The 19,138-nt window shown below is 43.4% G+C and overlaps 1 protein-coding gene across 1 annotated transcript in view; it reads left to right on the plus strand.

Annotated features, from left to right (window-relative positions):
• LOC119655632 overlaps positions 1-4,325 on the plus strand; it is a 32,168-nt gene extending 27,843 nt beyond the window's left edge. The window contains exons 4-5 of the mRNA XM_038061602.1: positions 2,730-3,025; positions 3,095-4,325. Coding sequence (XP_037917530.1) covers positions 2,730-3,025; positions 3,095-3,226 — 428 coding nt within the window. The 3' untranslated portion in view covers positions 3,227-4,325. The remainder of the gene's footprint in view (positions 1-2,729; positions 3,026-3,094) is intronic.
• The last annotated feature ends 14,813 nt before the right edge of the window (positions 4,326-19,138 follow it).

Below are 19,138 nucleotides of genomic sequence, written 5' to 3' on the forward strand. Positions count from 1 at the left end.
TGTTTCCAATCGTCTTCCGCTGCTATCCACGTCCGGGTAAATGAATGCATTTACGCACAGCGTGTTGGACACCCGCTACGGTACGTCTTCGGACTGCCAACTGAACACCTCCCCTTCGTCAGAGAGCTAGCCTGGAACCGTTTGTCACATTACTTCGGGCTAGTCCCCGAACTCTTCCGCCTTGCGGAGCCTTCAAATCTGGGAATTCCTTTCATCAACGGGAGAAAAGAGGAAGAAGGGAACTGTTAGTTCAAGGAATCCAATGCCAGCCGGCTCCTCCACCGGTCGAGCTCTATCTTCTTTACAATGAGAAGGACCCGGACACAATGGGTAACATGGCTCCACCTGTTAACATTCCTCAGCATCTCCTCGACAATGTTGTCTGGAGAGAGATCCCTGTGTGTAAATAGAACTGCTGACGAATCCTATCCCACCTTCCACAAGGAAAACAAGTGTGATGGGCGTCGTCCACAACTCCATTGCAAAACACACAATCCGGAGATCGCGCCTTTCCAATCTTATGCAGGTAAGCCTGAAAACCTCCATGCCCACTTAAAAACTGGGTAAGGAAATAGTCAGTTTCACCATACTTCCGATTCACCCACGAATCTTCATTTCGCCAAGAGGGCTATCACTCGTCTAGAGTGCGTTGCCGTTCTTCACGAGTAACCACCTCCCTTGGTTCTTCTCCTTTTTCGCTTGTATATGGCTTGACGCTCCTTAGCAACAAGGGCAACAGAAATCACTCCCGAGATCACCATCACGGCCTATTCAGAACCCGTGCGGTACATAGACGCCACCCACAAATCTTCCCGTCTCTGTACTTGCGCGAGACGCTCCTTGCCAAGAACGTCAGCCCATCTCTGCATCGTAGAGCAGAACGGACTGCGTTAAACTCATCCGGAGACGTCGCCTGCTAAACGTAGGACTCCCAATATTTGCCATTAGCCCACTTAACGCCAAAACTCCAGCTGCAGCCTTGTACGCTGCTGCTTTGATTTGCTCAAAAAAGTTAATCTTTGAGTGGAGAATTAGCCCGAGATACTTTACCGCCGGTTTTGACTCAATTATCGACTGGCCGAACGATGTGGGATGCACTGTCGGAATTCTCTTTTTAGTCATGATAACTGCTTCGTTTTTTTTCCAGGGCAAGGTCGAAACTATAAGTCGTCATCCATCCGCCATCAATATGCCGAGTCTGCTTTGTCCCTGTTCGACAGTGCGTCCAGCACCAAGCGCCGCGACATTATCTGCATAACCGACCAGACGCGACTCTTCTGGCATATCGAGTTTAAGTAGACTATCATAGGTAGCGTTCCAGATGGATCCCTTTGCTACTCTCCCCTCCCTCCCCTTTCCGGAGAGGTTCGATTTTTCGGGTTACCAGTTTATAACCGAGTCCCAATTCACCTCGTCGACCAGGTCCTGCCAGTAGCGAGCTTTGCTCCTGTTTATTGCGATGCTGATTTGCACTCCGTCCTTATAGTACATGCCTCCTCCCGATCGCTTACAGGTTGTGTTAAGCGGCGGAGCCTGTGACACTCCCACCCCCAGGGGTAACCTTCAGCGCGGCACCACCTGTCCCCTTGCCGAGAAGTCTTCCAGAACTCGCCACCCATCCACCAGCGACTCCGACGCGAAGGTTACGTCTAGAATGTTTCCCTCGCAGCCTGGGTGCCGGAACGTTGAGGTGGATCCGGTGTTTAGAACTACCAGTCCTGTTCTCGCCGCCATTTCGAGAATTCTTTTCACTTTGGAGTCTGAGTGGGGCATGCCCCATTCAAGCGCCTTGGCATTGAAGTCACACCCGACCAGGATCCGCCCATCTATGCCTAAGATAGAGTCCTCCAAAGCATCAAGCCTGCGTCGAAAGTCGAAATAGGGTGCTGTCCCGAATCCAGATGGCAGCGGTATCTGATATGTGAGGGGTCCTTGTCTGGTACTGCTTACTGATGAGTAATAAATCAGCTTTGGTCTCCGCAGCGAACTGCGCTAGCAACTCGTGAGCGAATGCACTTCGCTACATATTGATTTGTAGGATCCGAATTATGTTGATAGCGTCCTAGCTCTTTCTAGTTCTGTTCTGAGCCCGCATTCTGCACAACGGTCTCATTAGACCCGTAACGGTCCTTGCATAGGACGCAGCTTTCATTTTTATTACAGGTGTTCGATTTATGGCCTGACTGATCGCATTTGTACCCATAATCCAAACATCTGTACCATTTGGTTGGGGCGGCCCTGGTTCGCATCCTACATACTACCCAACCAATTCTGATTTTCCTGTTGTTTAGATGCTCACGCGCTCGGCAACTTCCACCAGAGCGAGTTTTTTGCCTCGGGCTCGGTAGCTACCGATAGGTTGCTGCATCCTTCTTCAGTCGAGTGATTTATGGCGCAAAAGTTTCTTCCTCTTCGTATACTTTCGCTACACAATTTCCACTGGGGGTAGCACATCCGATCGCGGGAGTTTGTGGCCATATGGGCGGGGATCTGCTTTTTCTGAACAGGTCTATTGAGAAAGCCAACTTCAGCCCCTCCCGTGTGACTGTAACACTAGATGCCACAGTAGCTAAGGTTCCCACTGCTGAGGCACCGCTTATCGAGAGCCCCCCTTCCCAAACCGCCGAGCCTACGGCTTATACCTATATAAATTTAGTAGTATTTTCCTTTGATGCAGTAAATATTAAAATGCTTTGCTTTCTAACTCCTCTTTCCCATTCCATTTCCAGATTGCCCGAAGGAGTTTTTGTCCATTTCGGAGTTTCTATCGCATCTTTCCGTGCACGCAGTTGGGAACAAGACTGTGTATAATTGCTTTTACTGCAAGTCATCCGAAAACAAAGTGTCTATATCGAGTGCCGCCAACCATCTAGCAGTTCGCCATGGCATATTCCAATTTCATTGCGTTTACTGCACGTTTGCATCAAAGGATCGAAACACTCTCCAGCGTCATATGGTCGATAGTCATCCTTCGAAATTCCCATTCTGCTACCTGCGAATGGGAAAGTCTGAAGTTCTGATAGCGGTACGTAGTGTTGTTTTTTAAATTTCCAGAAAATTAATTTGATATTCTATTTTTTTGTGTGTTCTGCAGGGTGACATTCGTTATAAGATTGACCTAGAAAAAAGGATAGTGGACATGAGCAAAGTGGTCGATGAGAAGTATATTCACTGGTGCCCGTTCTCCCAGGCCGAGTTGAATTCTTTAGGAGTGCAAAAAAAGTAAATGAGCGGCTTTATAGCGGAGACAGGAGAAATAGCCGGCATTTTCGGCCCCTAAATATATCTATAAAGCATAGACTGAATGAACGTTACCCCAAAGGAGTCCTTTCAATCACATTCCGCAAAGTACTTACTCGCCCAAGAAAGTTTACGTTGTAAGTTCCCAGCTCCCAGTAAGACATAAGCATCTGAGGATAGACGCAAAGTTATCACTAAGTTTCCATGCTTGAAAGTGAAGAGAACCTTCAACTGTATGAATTTTAAGGATTTCGTGAACTCGTAAATGTAACAGTAAACAACGTAGTTTGTGCATCATAAACTATGTAATTGTAAATTTCAGTTAATATGAAAAGTATCATGAGATACTGTAAGGCTACAATTTATCAATTAAAACGCTTTTAATTAGCAGTAAGAATTTTGTACCTAGAATAAGTGTCCTTGATTGAAGGGAAATTCACAAGGATTTAGTTATCCGTGTTTACTGTTGTGAACTATGCTTTGCTCAGAAAATGGTAATAAAATTACCTTCATTTCAACTGAACAAATTGTTTTATCTATTCTACGAAAACTCAGACAGGACCCCAAAAATCACACCAATATGACGTTAATGTCGAAGTTACTCCACTTTCAAAGGATACACAATGTTCCTCCACTCTCCGTAGGGCCCCCAGACTGGATTTTCTCATGTTCCCCACATCTTAGGGCCACTATCTCTGCATTTCCTGAATCTGGGCCGCCTCTCCGTTCGAACGAGACACGGCTCGCCGAAATCCGACGATTTTGCATTTTCAGCCATTTTTACGACCCGGGGGTCGTGGAAATTTTCAATTTTCTTCGATTTTCACCAGGCCTTCCGTGATATCTTCCGTTCCCGACGTCGTAGTGTGAAAATTCTTGCATTTCCTGAATCTGGGCCGCCTCCCCGTTCGAACGAGACACGGCTCACCGAAATCCGACGGTTTTGCATTTCCAGGCAGTTTTATGACCCGGGGGTCGTGGAAATTTTCAATTTTCTTCGATTTTCACCAGACCCTCCGTCGCTGGATTTTCCCAGATATCGTGCGTTCGCGACATCGTAGCGTGAAAATTCTTGCGTTTCCTGAATCTGGGCTGAGATAAACGTGAAATGCGAGGAAGCTACTTGCATACCACTAGCCTAGGTGCAAGCCATTATTTTTCATTCAGTTTAACCTCAACGGCATTGCCATTCCCCGGCTAAAGCCGATGTCATATATCAACCTCGTCGCCATCTATTGGCAGTAGATAGATGAAGTACTAAGTACTCTCTTGGATGTTTTTAGTACAAAGAGAGGAACGGAGGAATATGTTTAGTTTAATTTGTGCTCAACGGGAACCGGCTGAGAACTTTGATTTTCCGGCAAAGTAACCTTATCTAGTGGGTCCTACTTAAAAAAACATTTGGAGTCAACTCGTGCTGGTGTCGGGAATATTTCGGGAGCCATTTGGGGCTCTCCGGTATTGTGTTAGCTTTGCCAACTTGACTATTCTGAGTGACATTTTGTGAGTGGCCGGGGGGAGTGTTGGAAAACTTGTTCGTGAGGGGTTGTTTGTTGTCTCTCGCGGCATTCTCAGCTGTTTTCTGAGCAGTTTGAATTTTTGTGCATTTAGGTTGGTTTGTTGCATGTCATGGAGTTGCGGAGTACATGCAACTTCCGCTCGGAATAATTGAAATCGAGCTCATGGTTGTATGCAGACGGCGACGAATTTGAATATCTAAATATAATTCGTGGTTGTCATTTGAGGGGGTAAGTGTAATTTTCTCTGAATTTTTTTTTTCTAAACCGGGTTTGAATTATGTTAATATTTCTTGGGATGCATTTAATTAGGAAAAGTAGGTTTTAAAAAGCTTTAATTTATAGCAAGGTATCGGCTATTAAGAAAAAAATAAGTTGCGCAGCTTTTAGCGAGCGGACGCCACTTTAAACATTTTACTGGGATGCTGTGGAAAGAAAAACAAATTATTTTGATGACTCCACCTTCGAAAATATTTGACCTGGAGATGAGCTGATATAAAAAAATCTACCTGTGGCAGTTTAGGATATGTAAATTAGACAGAACAGATATTATTGGCCTGAAGATGTAAAGATACGAATGAACTATTTAATAACCCAGCAAATGTGCATTACCTGTCCAAATTTCGATGCTTCAAGAGAATTGTGAAAATAATTTTCAAGTGTCATTAATTTGGAAAAAATCAAGGAGTACAGCAATTTCATTCCTGGGTTCTCATTCAGCCAACGAATGGGCAGGGTTAGTTCATATATTTATTTATTTGATTTAACGGACAACAAACTGAGTAAACTCCAATTAATGAATGTCCTCAAGAGGAGCAGAAACCAAAAATTTTATCCTACGTTTAAAACTACTTAAAGTAGAGAAGCTAAAAGGGCCAAGCTGTTCTACGTTGTAATTTCGGCAAAGCCTAGGAATCATCATTTCGAACAAACAACAACCGATATCCGGTCTAGGCCTTAATAAGGAACTCCAGACATCCCTTGTTCCACACCTTCAGCACAAATTGATGAACCATTTGGAGTAGTTGGTCGCCTCCATATTTAACCAATTCGGCTGTAATTCCATCGGCTCCTGGGGACTTATGATTTTTAAGCCGATGAATTGCACGGACTGTTTCTTCTATACTTGGTAGTGGCAGTATTTGTCCGTCGTCTTCAGTTGGTGGGACCTCCGACTCACTGATGTTCTGGTTGTTCAGTAGTTCATAAAAGTACTCAACCCATCGCTCTAATATGCCCATTGCCCACCGAGTCTTCTTTGCAGCAATTTTAGCCGAGGAGTTGGGATCGTTAGGATATCGCTGCTGCTTTGGTTTGCCCTTAACCGCAGATGTCCCAGACGATCCTTTCCCATCCACATTGGCACAAACCGAGGGTTGTGTTTTGCCCGAAGGCTGTTCGATGCGTTGAGACAGATGCTTAACCTTAGGTAAGACTTTAGCCTCAGCAGGTAGCACCGATTGGAGCCCGGGACAGGAATGCTGACAGAAGGGGACTGCTTCGGCTCGTCCGTTAAGGACTGGGTCGAAATAGGGTTAATTCCCACTTGAATAAACGGCGAATCTGAGTCTAGACTCATGTTCTCCATCGAAGAGCTCAGGGTTGCCCCTTTGCTCAGAGTTGGATCGTCATGAGTCGTCTTCTTTTTCTTCAGCTTTTGTCCCGTTCACAAACGAGGTCGGCTCATCGTAATCGGTTTCGCCATTTAGCTCTATCGAATTCCTGATCTGTATGCAATCTCGAGGCTCCAGCGTATCAAGCCACCGTTGTTTCGACTGGCCTTTTGGTAGTTTACCATCGACTTCGATGATCAGACCAATCTTGGCAAGTGAATTTTCATTAGCACGCATTACATGACCATACCATCAAAGACGCCTCTCTCGCAATTTTTCCATGATCAGTGCAACCCCATAACGATCACGGATGTCCTCTTTTCGACAGTGATCAAATCGTGTCGCGCCACTTGTCCAACATCTTCATCTCCATATCACAAGATGCCGTTCATTATCTTTGCGGTAGACCTTAGATTTGAGACGTTCGTTAATACGTCGATCACAAAGAATACCAGTTGTGGAACGTCACTTCACCCAGGTTGCATTGATGCGTGAAGCAATTTCATAACGCAGTTCTCTATTGGTTGATAGCGTTGAGCCGAGGTATTTAAATTGCTCAGTTCTGGGCAGATCACTTACAGTGATTGTGCCTGTTTCATGGATCGGTCGTCAAAAATTCAGTCTTGTTTAGATTCAATCTGAGACCGTGTTGCATGAGGCGCTCATTCCATTTTTGGACAAATTGCCCGAGATAATTTTTGCTATCAGATGCTAGGAAAACATCATCTGCATAAAGCAGTGTGTAGGACGCTGGAATTTGGATATCCCGTGTGACGGTGTCCATAACAAGAACAAAGAGGAGTGGTGAGAGAGCGCTTCCTGGATGAACAGCAATAGAGACACGAGGCAGTTTTGATACACCCGCCATACTTCGAACTTTACTTTTCGAATCGTGGTAGAGCAATTGAACCAAGCGCACGAGTTCTTCTGACAATAAGTGTTGCCGTAAAGCATACTAGATGAGTTCGTGTGGCACACGGTCAAACGCTTTCTCTAGATCCAGAAATGCAATGTAAAGAGGGCGATGCTTCTCACGGTGTTTTTCCATGAGTAACTGCGCCGTGTGTATTTCGTCTGTAGTTGCGCAGTTTTTGATAAATGCGGCTTGATTTACGGTTATTTCAGCGATTTCGCGAATACAGTTGTCAAGAATGCGTTCAAAAATCTTCATGGTATGGGAAAGTATCCGGATCGGCCGGTAATTTGAACATTCTGATGGACACCTTTCTTTTTCCATATTGGAACAGTAGTACTTTCTTGCCAGTCAGATGGTGTTCTTCCTCCCTGAATAACCCGATTAAAGAATTCACTGAGCCGCAGTGTTGGGTCCCAGCTCTTCGTTTTCCACAGCTTAGATGCGATGTCGTCAGGTCCTGTGGTTTTCCCCGATTTCATTCGTTTTATTAACTCCTCCACTTCATATGCACTGACAGTGAGTCTAAGGGGGTTTTATGTGTGTACCTGTCGTATGGCTCAGAATTCATACTGATGGATGCAAGACCTACTAAAATCTCTACCGAACTCAGGAGTACGGCACCCGTGTTTAAACGCAACACCACGCTGAGACCCGAAGGTCTCTGTTCGCTGTTCCCCATAAAGCTTCTACTAGGGGGCCAACCGCAAACAACCGAGCTAAACGCACATACGACAGGAATTCTGCTGAAGTATGTGAGTCCAGGGACTATCCCGATTCCCATGGTACCAGTATACCCCTGGTAAGTTTTCATGACTACTGCCACTTCAAATGAGTCGCCGTGCGGACTCGGGTCTGATCACCCTAGTTAGCCTTATGGAGCATTCGCCTACTGCATCACGGCCGGCAAGTCAATGCGATACAGCGTCTCCCAGTGTCACCACTATGGAGGTTGCCTTCGGCCACTTGGTTTTGTTCAGCCGACAAGGTTGCCGCCCCGTCGTCCTCCCCGCCACCTCTGAGCACCAGTTTCGCTGACAGGTGGAACTGGTCCAAATGTCGGCAAGGATTGTGGAAGTGGAGGATGAGCAAATTCTTCAGTTGAAATCTGCTCGAAGTATTCTCGCCATCTATCCGTTGCGGCTTGACGGTTGGTAAGCAAAGTACCGTTCTTGTCATTAACGCAACAGAAGTGTTCGATATCCTGTGTACGTTCGTTACGACTCTTAAGAAGTCGATACAGATCTCTCTGGCAATCCCGAGTGTCCAGTTTATCGTAAAGATTTTTGTAATGGTCCGCTTGGGTAACAGCGACTGCTTTCCTTGCTTCCCAGTTGGCATTCTTATAAATTTGCCAATTGTGTTCCTCACGCTATTTTATCGGTGACTTAATTCGCAGGACGGCAATCAATGGCCGATGTTGAGGTGCTATGGTCTGATAGGGAACGGCTTTGCAATCAGTGACAGTGGTAAAATGTCAGCGTCTGATGAGAATATAGTCGATTTGCATTTTACTGTTCCCACTATAAAATGTAGGATGATGAGACAATCGTTTGATGAACCATGTATTCATAAGTACAAGGTCATGGGTGTCCGCGAAATCGATTATACGCTCGCTACCCTCATTGCGGGCTCCGAACCCCTTTCCCCAAGGCACCTGTAACCGTCTGCCTTTTCACCCACATGACCATTAAGGTCGCCGGCAATGATTATGTAATCGTCAGCAGGCACGTGACAAGTCTTCATCGAGAAGTTGCTAGGAGGCATTTTTCTCGGCATCAGGTCGACCTGTCTGTGGTGCATACGCGGTGAAGAAGTGAATAGTGCGATCAGCTGATATAATGGTGAACTTCATCAGCCGATCATCAAATCATTCGACTTCTTTAATGGCATCACGGAAACCACCTGAGATGGCAATGCCAACACCATATTGAGTGTGTGTGTTACCAAAATAGAGAAGTTTGTAGTCATTTTTACCGCGTTCGCGTTCAATGTCGCAGCTTTTGGCACCAGACCAACGGGTTTCTTGCAGAGCGCAGATATCAATGCGCTTTTTCGGAAGGGCTCTTGCGAGTTCCTCGGTCTTTCCAGTTAGGGTACTAACAGTTTTGTTCGTTGTGTTCGGACTAACTTGCTTACGTCCTGACGCCATCCATGCAGATTATAAAGAGATTTATATCCTCAGTTCACTACTCGAACCTGTTGAGATGGCTAAACATCTGGAGCAGGCAGAGCCATGTCTCTAGCCATCGTGACGCCCCACGATTAGCGATTTCAGCGTCGTGGTGTCCACTATTGGAGCCCGACCCAGTCACAAAATCAGACGAATCCCGCCGTTTATTCGTACCGGACCTGAAATATCTTCTTCCCATTCGATGGATTTGCATTTTATACCTAAGTACCATGTACGGTGATAACTTCCTCAGTGAGTAATCTGCAAGATTGCAAAGTTTCCGTACATTCCTCATCTACGCGCTTAGACGCCGCGGTGGGGGATTTATTAACGAGTAAAAGTTAGAATTAATTTTAATTGCAATATCTGTAACCAGTAACAAGGCAAGACATATTTTATTGATTTTTCGGATAAAAGTAGTTTATTGCTGCTTTCTTTTCCGCCATAAAAAAGCTTTGTCTGCTTCGTGCTATAATAGCAACACAGAGCAAACCAAATTAAGCCAGAATGACGTTTAGACAATTAAGTTATCTCCCATATCACAAGAGAAGCGATGCATCCGCCCCATTGCAGGCTCTGTGATTCGAACTGAATTTACACATGGCAAATCATCACCTCCCATTTGGGGGGACCTGCAAATGGCGTTTCCTCTATAATAATATTTAAAATGCAGCGGAAGACCAACAGGAAGTTTGGCTTCCAGTTCTGATTGCACCAAGAATTTTGTCAAAGTTTCATTGAAAATACTTTCAAATTCCGTTTGTCACAGCGCATGAGGTCGCCTCTCTTTCAATTTGTTTCTAACAAACTTAAATTATTCAATAAATCCGCCCCAAGCCACTAACGTTTCCAATGAAAACACCCCCCAGGACTCGGCCAGGGATCGATTTATCCCTTCTGCAAAATTTAACAATGCTAACTACCTGCAACGTCAAACGAATGTATGTATGTCGTTCTGTTTTCAAACGTGACTGAGCCAGTCGAACATTCTACGTGTCAATTGTCGTGTTAGATTCTGAAAAGTTTGCAAATTTTCCGGATCGATTTATCCATCACGCACGGAACCAGTTAATAGCAAAGAAGGTATGTACGTGGATAATTAGACGTTTTTCAATATATTCCCGGAATAACCGCGATAGGGCTAAGGAAGGTGAATATTTAATATATTGAAGGGGTGAGCGGCCTTTGATTTCGTTTCATCTAATTACGGTTTGCCCGTGTATAAAAAGCCAGCCTTGATTAAATGTCGTGGAGTTCTCGGGCCATTTTGTGAAAATATCGAACATGGAGCCACCCCACATATTCCGAGCAATGCTATATTTTTTTTTAATGTTGCAACAATCCGCATCACGTCCTGGTCCCTTCCAGAAATACCCCATTTTACCCTACTACCGCGTTCTTCACAAATACCAAACTATGCACGCGGATATTGCTCGCTAAATAAAAATAATTCTGGTCAGCCATGATGACTTCATAAAGCTTTCTTGTAGTCCAGATTGGCGCACCAGCTCTCTAAATGCTACCATGAATTCATCCGAAAATATCACACCTCCGCATTGAGATAAGATTTCTGAACATAAATAATTACATTGAATAATTCTGGTTTGCTTTAGGAGAAAGGAACTCGCCAGCCAGATTCTTTTGTGTTCGCATCCAAACTAGTTTCTGCTGGCGTCCATTTTGTCGCATCTACCATGAAATCTTGCCCTCTTGGGCTTTATAGATATCATAAGAACTCGTCCCCTAATTTATCTAATTCGAAAAAAATTCAAACTAATTGTATCTGTTTCCAAAGATATTGAGTAAATGTACATCTTGGGTTAGTTTATGAGGCCCCTAAAATGTCGTCCCTCCCCCACACGAGATCAAAAAGTTCCCAAAGCATTTTGCAGTCAGTTCATTCGAAATTCACGGTAAGTGCATATCTGTTGCTTATCCTTTGTATCTAGTAAACAGAGAACAAAGACTTGGTTTGAGGAAAACACACACAAATGATCCAAAGAAAATAATGGAGGTTCAATGAATGATATTAATTCCGAGATGTGAACACCACCGACACCAAGCCACGAATGAGCTCACCATCGTCTATGGGAGAACTTGATTGTAAGCTTCTGTACTAAAATATCTAAAGATATGAGTTGCCGTAGCTAAAGATACAAATGAAGCGATTCGATGAGAAATGCCATGGGAAAATTGACTTCTGCTTAGTTCATTTATAGAGTTGCTGATGGGGGAACGCTGAAATGGCTGTGTTTATCGTTTTTACAAAAGTGACCTTAGAATCATTTTAAGGTTTTGTTTGGGATCTGAAGGATCCTAACTCCAGGAGCTACTGACTCCCTGTTTTTTTTTGGTTCACGGACCCCTTGTTTAGGGCATAGCACCCAATTACACAAAAAGAAAGAAAGACTGACGGTTTCGTTCAGGGCAGAGGAAACTCATTAAATGCGCGCAGAGGTGATCCTGACAGCAGCGTGATCGAAAGTGGCAACAGGTGGCAACGCTCCTTTATATAATCGGAAAAATACGACAAGGGTTCGAATTATATCCAAGTTTAAACCGCCAATTTTTTGAGCGTAAGCTGGCTTAAGCTAGGTTTTTGTTTGGGATATGAGGGATCCATATCCGCTAAATGTTGGGCCGGACCAAAAAAATCCAAAATCAATCCGATGACTGCTTGGTCGTCTCTTTGTCCGAAACACCAAATTTACTCGGCAACAGTTGTGGCTATTGTCACTATGATTGGTGAGAACATGTTCCAATTTCCTGTTAAATTTCGAGGCCCACGTACTCTAGGAGGGCGATCAGACCCGAGTCTGCAAGGGACTCATCTGAAGTGGCTTCGGCCACGAAGCCTCACCGGAGGTTATCTGGTACCATGGGAACCGGGACGGCCCTCTGAGAGCATATGCTCCAGGAGAATTCCTGGAGAATGTGTTCTCGGCCCGGTTATTTGCGGTTGGCCCCCTAGTGGGAGTTTCATGGTGATTGTGGGTATGCCTACATGGCGGGCAGAGCTCCTCGGAGCTCAAGCGTGAAGTGCGCTGTACAACTCGGGTACCGTACCCCGTAGTTGCGGCAGAGGTGTTAGATAGGTCTCGCATCCACTGGTATGAATGCTGGGCCTGCATTCAGTATGAACCAGGACCGCCGTGCTTGCATGGCGGGGCTCTGATTGTGGTCCCAAAATTAATCCGTGCCCGAAGGGGATCGTGGGATTATGCCTACACGGCAGGTACTCACGTTAAACCCCCAGGACTTTCATGTTAAACTTCGAGGGAGGGGTTCCTCATATATGCGAAAGGGGGTGTAAAATTTTTTCACAGAAAATGGTCATGTGGGGTGTCAAATCAAAGGGCTCAATTTCGAAACTGATCTTATTTATGATGTTGTGTTAAACAGTGAGTGTTCAAAATGTATGCCCCGAAAAGTGTAACCGTATAAATTCGAAAAAAATTATATTGGTGCAGCTGTACAAAACTTAGGCCTCAAAATAGATCCCATTCTGATAACTACTCAAATAAAGTTAAAGTAAACTAGCCGCACTGCAAAGAACTGTGTGTCTGGGTATTACCGGTGCCATGAGCATGACATCCGGCGCAGCTCTAAATGCATTACTCAATTTGCAGTCCCTGGATATATTTATTCAAAGCACTGCAATGAGAGCAGCTCATAGACTAATTCGATTAGATCTATGGGGAAACAACGGATGTTGGGGTCACAGAGTATTGGAAGAATTACTGGGAGTAATGAAACCAGTTCTTACAATGCCTTCCGATTTGCGGATTCCCATACATCTGTTGGTAGAAGATATGAAGTTATCCTGAAGCGTAAAGAGAACTGAAAAGTACCAGAGGAATGCGTGGTGGGATATACTGACATACAAAATATATATACACAAACAGAACAGTGTTCTGGAGCCGGACTGTACCTCTCTAATAAAAACGAAATGTGGGCTTTTTTTTGAGACAGTATGCAACGGTTTTTCAAGTCGAAGTATATTCGATTCTAAGGGCGGCAAAGTGGGTTTTGACGAGCGGTGGAAGGGCAGGCAATCTGCAGTGATAGCCAAGCTTTATTGAGGGTGTTGAATAGTCTTTCGATCACCTCACAAATCGTTCAGGTATGCAATGCAATGTCGATTTCTAAAAGCTGGTAATATACTATTGGTAAGTTTATTTGAGCAGATATTGGAGTGGGACATATTTCGAGGCCTTAGATTTCATATAAGTTTTTACGCAAAACCTCAAAAAGGGCTGGTGAGAAAGAGGATCTTTCATAAAAGGGACTTTAATATTTCACGCAAATTTCAACTATTCTGGCTAATTGTGACGTCAGGAAATCAATTGCGCGAAATTAATAAGTTTGAACTGTTATAATGTTGGTGCTTATGGTGGGATTTGCGTGAAACTCAGCACGTGTATACGAGACAATATCCACTATGCTGGTGCAAATTTTGGTATGAACCTAAGGGGGGTTTTTCAGTCAATTCCTAAATGTTGGTAATATACTATTAGTAAGTTTATTTGAGCAGATATTTGAGGCGTAGATTTCATATAGGCGCACCTATAAACCTTAAAAATCACCACAAAACCTTAAAAATAACCAACTGGCGCTTTTCAAATGAAGTATCACGTAAATTACGCGACATCCCTTAAGTTCATCCTACCACCGCGCAATGCAGCAATGTAGGCTATAATATAGAGCTTGATCCTACCAAGTTTGGTGGGAATCGCACTATTACTAACAAGTTATAATAGGTGAAAGTTGTCACTTCTTTGGAAATTCAAGATTTTGAATGTCAGTATCACTCGAAAGTGGATATTCTCACATAATATGTACGTATATTACGTGTTACGTACTAATGGGACAAATTCACACTCCAATGTCTTTATAAAGAAAACACACACAACCTTTCATACCTGAAGCGCCCAGCTTCCGGTTTCCCGACTTGTTTTGATTGTAAATTTAAATTTTGTTTTCATTTTCCTATTACTATATTCTTTAGTATGTTACCAAAAATTTGGGCATACTTATCTTATTTGTCTTATACTTTTACCGCCGTTCACATTTTTTTCACCGTTGTTGACAAGCTTTTTTTGACCTTCGATTGCAAGCCGAAATAGGGAATTAAGATTCACACAAATTTATATATATGTCTAATGTGCCCAACCACCTGTTTGCTTCAGATGCAGAAATCTGTCTGCATGTTGTGGGATCCACACTGTCTGATGTCTGAGGCTGGCTCAGACGTTTGTCCGATACAGAATAACTGAAACACATTTCTCTCTCTAATGTCTGATACAGGCACAGACCTTTAACTAACACAACCACAGAAGAAGAAAAATGTATTTGCTTTGCAATTCTTCGGACTTGAAAATATCTTTCGAGTTAATATGTACATACTTTTTTGTCTACATCTGCAACGCCTTTTAATACTTTTATTGAATATTAAGTCTAACTCCACCATATATACGTACAACAAGCTATTAACATAGTATGCTGGTCCTAAGCCCAGGTAAAGGAGGAGGGTTTGAGGCAACGTACTCTGTACTATCCTCAGTAAAAAAAAATTAAAATGCTGAGATCAGAGAAAGAGATAAACAGAGTATAGTTGGAGTTATTCCACTATGCTAAATCCTACCTGATCTCTCTTCGTGATAGGTACTGCGACAGCCCGACCAAGAAAGTGCATACAATGCCGTTACAAACAAGATGATCGGATTGAGGCATAAGCGTCGGAGAAATACTAGGGCGTCCACCTCAATCGACGCGGTAGGACGGGCCCCGGTCCTGTTTAGAAATGGGCAAGGGTTCTTGACGCATGGACGGCGTCAGAACGTAAGCAATTTAGTCCGAACAAAATGAACAACACATGGTTCATAAAACGATTGTCTCATCTTCCTAGATTTTATAGTGGGAACAGTAAAACGCAAATCGACTATATTCTCATAAGGCGCCGACATTTTACCACTGTCACTGATTGAACAGCCGTTCCCTATGAGACCATCGCACCTCAACATCGGCCATTGATTGCCGTCCTGCGAATTAAGCCACCGATAAAACAGCGTGAGGAACACACTGGCCCGCCGTACATTAAATGGTGACGAAGAATCGAGGAACCAAATGAAAGACACGATCCACAAAGCGGCCCTCTGGGTCACCAAGCCTGGTAAACGGTACATCAACCGATATACTTGGCTTGCGAATGACGATGTTGAAATGAAGGTCCGTCAAAAGAAACGCCTCTACCACAAATTTTTCGACGATGAAAGACCGGCCAATTGGCAAATTTATAAGAATGCGAACCGGCAAGCAAAGAAAGCAGTCGCTATCACCCGAGCGGACCTTTACAAAAACTTTACGGGACACTCGGGATGGCGAGAGAGATCTGTATCGATTTGCTAAAAGCCATAATGAACGTACACAAGATATCGAACATTTCTGTTGCGTTAATGGCAAGAACGGTACTTTGCTTACCATCCGTCGAGCCGCAACGGATAGATGGCGAGAATACTTCGAGCATATTTCAACTAAAGAATTTGTTCATCTTCCACTTCCACAATCATTGCCGACATTTGGACCAGTTCCAGCTGAAGTCGAGAAGGAAATAAAATGAATGAAATCGGGGAAAGCCACAGGACCTGACGACATCGCATCTGAGCTCTGGAAAGCGAATGGCTGGGACCCAACAATGTGGCTCAGTGAATTCTTTAACCGGGTTATTCAGGAAGAAAGAACACCATCTGACTGGCAAGAAAGTACTACTGTTCCAATATGGAAAAAGAAAAGTAGTCCAGCCATACCATGAAAATTTTTAAACGCATTCTTGACAACCGTATTCGCGAAATCGTTGAAATAACAGTGAATCAAGCCGAAAAGTGCGGAACTACTGACGTAATACACGCTGTGCGGTTACTCATGGAGAAACACCGTGAGAAGCATCGCCCTCTTTACATTGCATGTCTGGATCTAGAGAAAGCGTTTGACCGTATGCCACACGAACTCATCTGGTATGCTTTACGACAACACTTAGTGTCAAAGGAACACGATCTCAGATTGAATCTAAACAAAACTAAATTTTTGACAACCCCATGAAACAGGCACAATTACTGTCAGCGGCAGTGATCTGCCCAGAACTGAGCGATTTGAATATCTCGAGTCAACGCTATCAGCCAATGGAGAACTGCGTTATGAAATTGCTTCACGCATTAACGCAACTTGGATGAAGTGGCTTTCCACAACTGGTGTTCTCTATGATCGACGTATCAACGAACGTCTCAAATCTAAAATTTACCGCAATGTCGTCCATCCTGCCCCTCTCTATGGTTTTGAATGTTGGCCGACTATAAAAGACAATGAACGGCGTCTTGCTGTAATGGAGACACATATGTTGCGTTGGACTAGTGGCGTCACACGTTTTGATCACATGCGAAATGAGGATATCCGTGATCCTTATGGGCTTGCACCGGTCGGGGAAAAATTGCGAGAGAGGCGTCTTCGATGGTATGGTCACGCAATTCGTGCTAACGAGAATTCACTTGCCAAGATTGGTCTGAACATCGAAGTCGATGGTAAACGACCAAAAGGCAGACCTAAACAACGGTGGCTTGATACGCTGGATGGGGTTGAAAGCCTCGAGATTGCATCCAGATCAGGCATTCGATAGAGCCAAATGGCGAAGCCGATCACGACGAGCCGACTCCGCTTCCCGTTCACGACAAAGGCTGAAGAAGAAGAAGAAGAGCAGATATCGGAATGGGGCATCTTTGAAGGCTTAAATTCCACATAAGTTGAAATTAGTGTCATTGTTTTTTTTTTGTTTTTTACAGTTGGTATATAAGTTGAAAAATGAGAACTAGGTTTTTTTCCTTATCCCGTAAATATTTTTATTTTTTCCCGGCATACATGGGAAAAAATAAAAATATTTACAGGATAAAGAAAAAAACCTAGTTCTCATTTTCCACATAAGTGTTTTGCACAAAACCTTAACAAGGGCTAGGTAGAAGCAGATTCTTCATAAATGCGAATCTAATATTTCACGCAATTCCCAATTATTGTCGTTAATTATGACGTCAGCATCTTATTTGCATGGCTTTAGAAGTAGTAAATTCGCGCGAAATTGAAGTTTGAACTGCTATAACTTTGGCGTTAATGGCCAGATTTCCATGAAATTTGGCAAGTGTATACGAAATATTGTCCCCTATGCTGGTACAGAATTTGGAAATCCTAGGATGAATTTAAGGGGGATTTTCAGTCAATTTCTAAAAGTTGGTAATATACTATTAGTAAGTTTATTTGAACAGATATCGGAATGGGACATATTTTGAGGCCTAGATTTCACTTAAGGGCACCATCCTGATTTTTTTTCGGATTTTTGGGCTTGGTAGTTTCCGAAAATGAGTCCTGTCTCACTTCAAGTGCATACATTTTGACTCCTCACTCGCGCACTTAGAAATCCACGACAAAACTAATATCAGTTGCGGAAAGTATTAATCGAGACCTTTCATTTGATACCCTACACGACTATATCCGATGAAAAAAAAATTTTAACCTCCCCTTTCCTTCCCCCCCCCCCCCTAAAAACTCCACCTAAATTTATGCCACTCGTTGTATGCGTGGGATTTCATAGTTTCCATCTGTTCCAGACAGTGAATCGATTTTAATAACGTTTTGGGTAAAAATCCCACACATACAGCGATTGGCATAAATTTAGGGAAAAATAGTCAAAGCACTCCATTATCGGAACCAATTGTTCAAGAGAAAGCCAAGGAAATAACTTGGCTGCAAAGATTTCACCATGGGGCCAACATATCACTACGATGTATGTCTGGTGAAGCTTCTGCAGTTAATCCAGAAGACGTTAAACAATTTTCAAAAAAACTTCCCCCACTTCTAATTGTTTAGAGACCCCATGTCATCTATAATGCCAACGAAACAGGTATTTTCTTTAGAGCATTACCCAACAAAATGCTTGCTGTCAAATCAGGTAATAGTCACGGTGGAAAATTGTCCAAAGAAAGGTTAACAGTTTTCTTGTGCGCTAATTTAGTAGGAGAAAAAGAAAAACTACTCGTGATTGGGAAAGCTGCACGTCCCAGAGTATTTGCCTTCATGGACATTAAGCGGTTGCCAATATTTAGGCATTTTAATAGAAAGGCGTGGGTGACACGCGAGTTAATGGATCAGTGGCTCATGGAATTCAACCGAAAAATGTGGCAGGAAAAAAAGGAAAATTTTACTTTTCCTAGACAATGCAGTTTTAAATGTTTCGTGAAGTTGACGAATATGCCTCTAATGAATGATAAATGAAATTTCTTTCTAATATTTCGAATTATATTTCTGTTTTCTCAAAATGATAAGGTTGGTTATAATTCAACTGTAAAAATGACACTTAAATGAAATGCAGCCAGTTTGGTGAAATGCTAGCATTTGACTTCCTAAAATTATCTTCAGTTATTTTTTTCTTAATCTAAATTGTTTGGCCAGGCCTACTACGCTACGAAGAACACCGGTGGTGGCATCTGTCAGTCGAATTAACCCTGCTGCGCATTCTCGCGACTTGCAATTACAAAATATACAAATTATTTTTCTTCCAAGCAACACATCAGCTGCTTTAGAAAAGATGGATTTGACAAAAGTAATTCTGAATCAGAAGAAACCCCTGAGGATGACTTGCCCT

This window comes from Hermetia illucens, chromosome 4 (genome assembly GCF_905115235.1).
Source record: "Hermetia illucens chromosome 4, iHerIll2.2.curated.20191125, whole genome shotgun sequence".
In the NCBI taxonomy this organism is placed as follows: domain Eukaryota; kingdom Metazoa; phylum Arthropoda; class Insecta; order Diptera; family Stratiomyidae; genus Hermetia; species Hermetia illucens.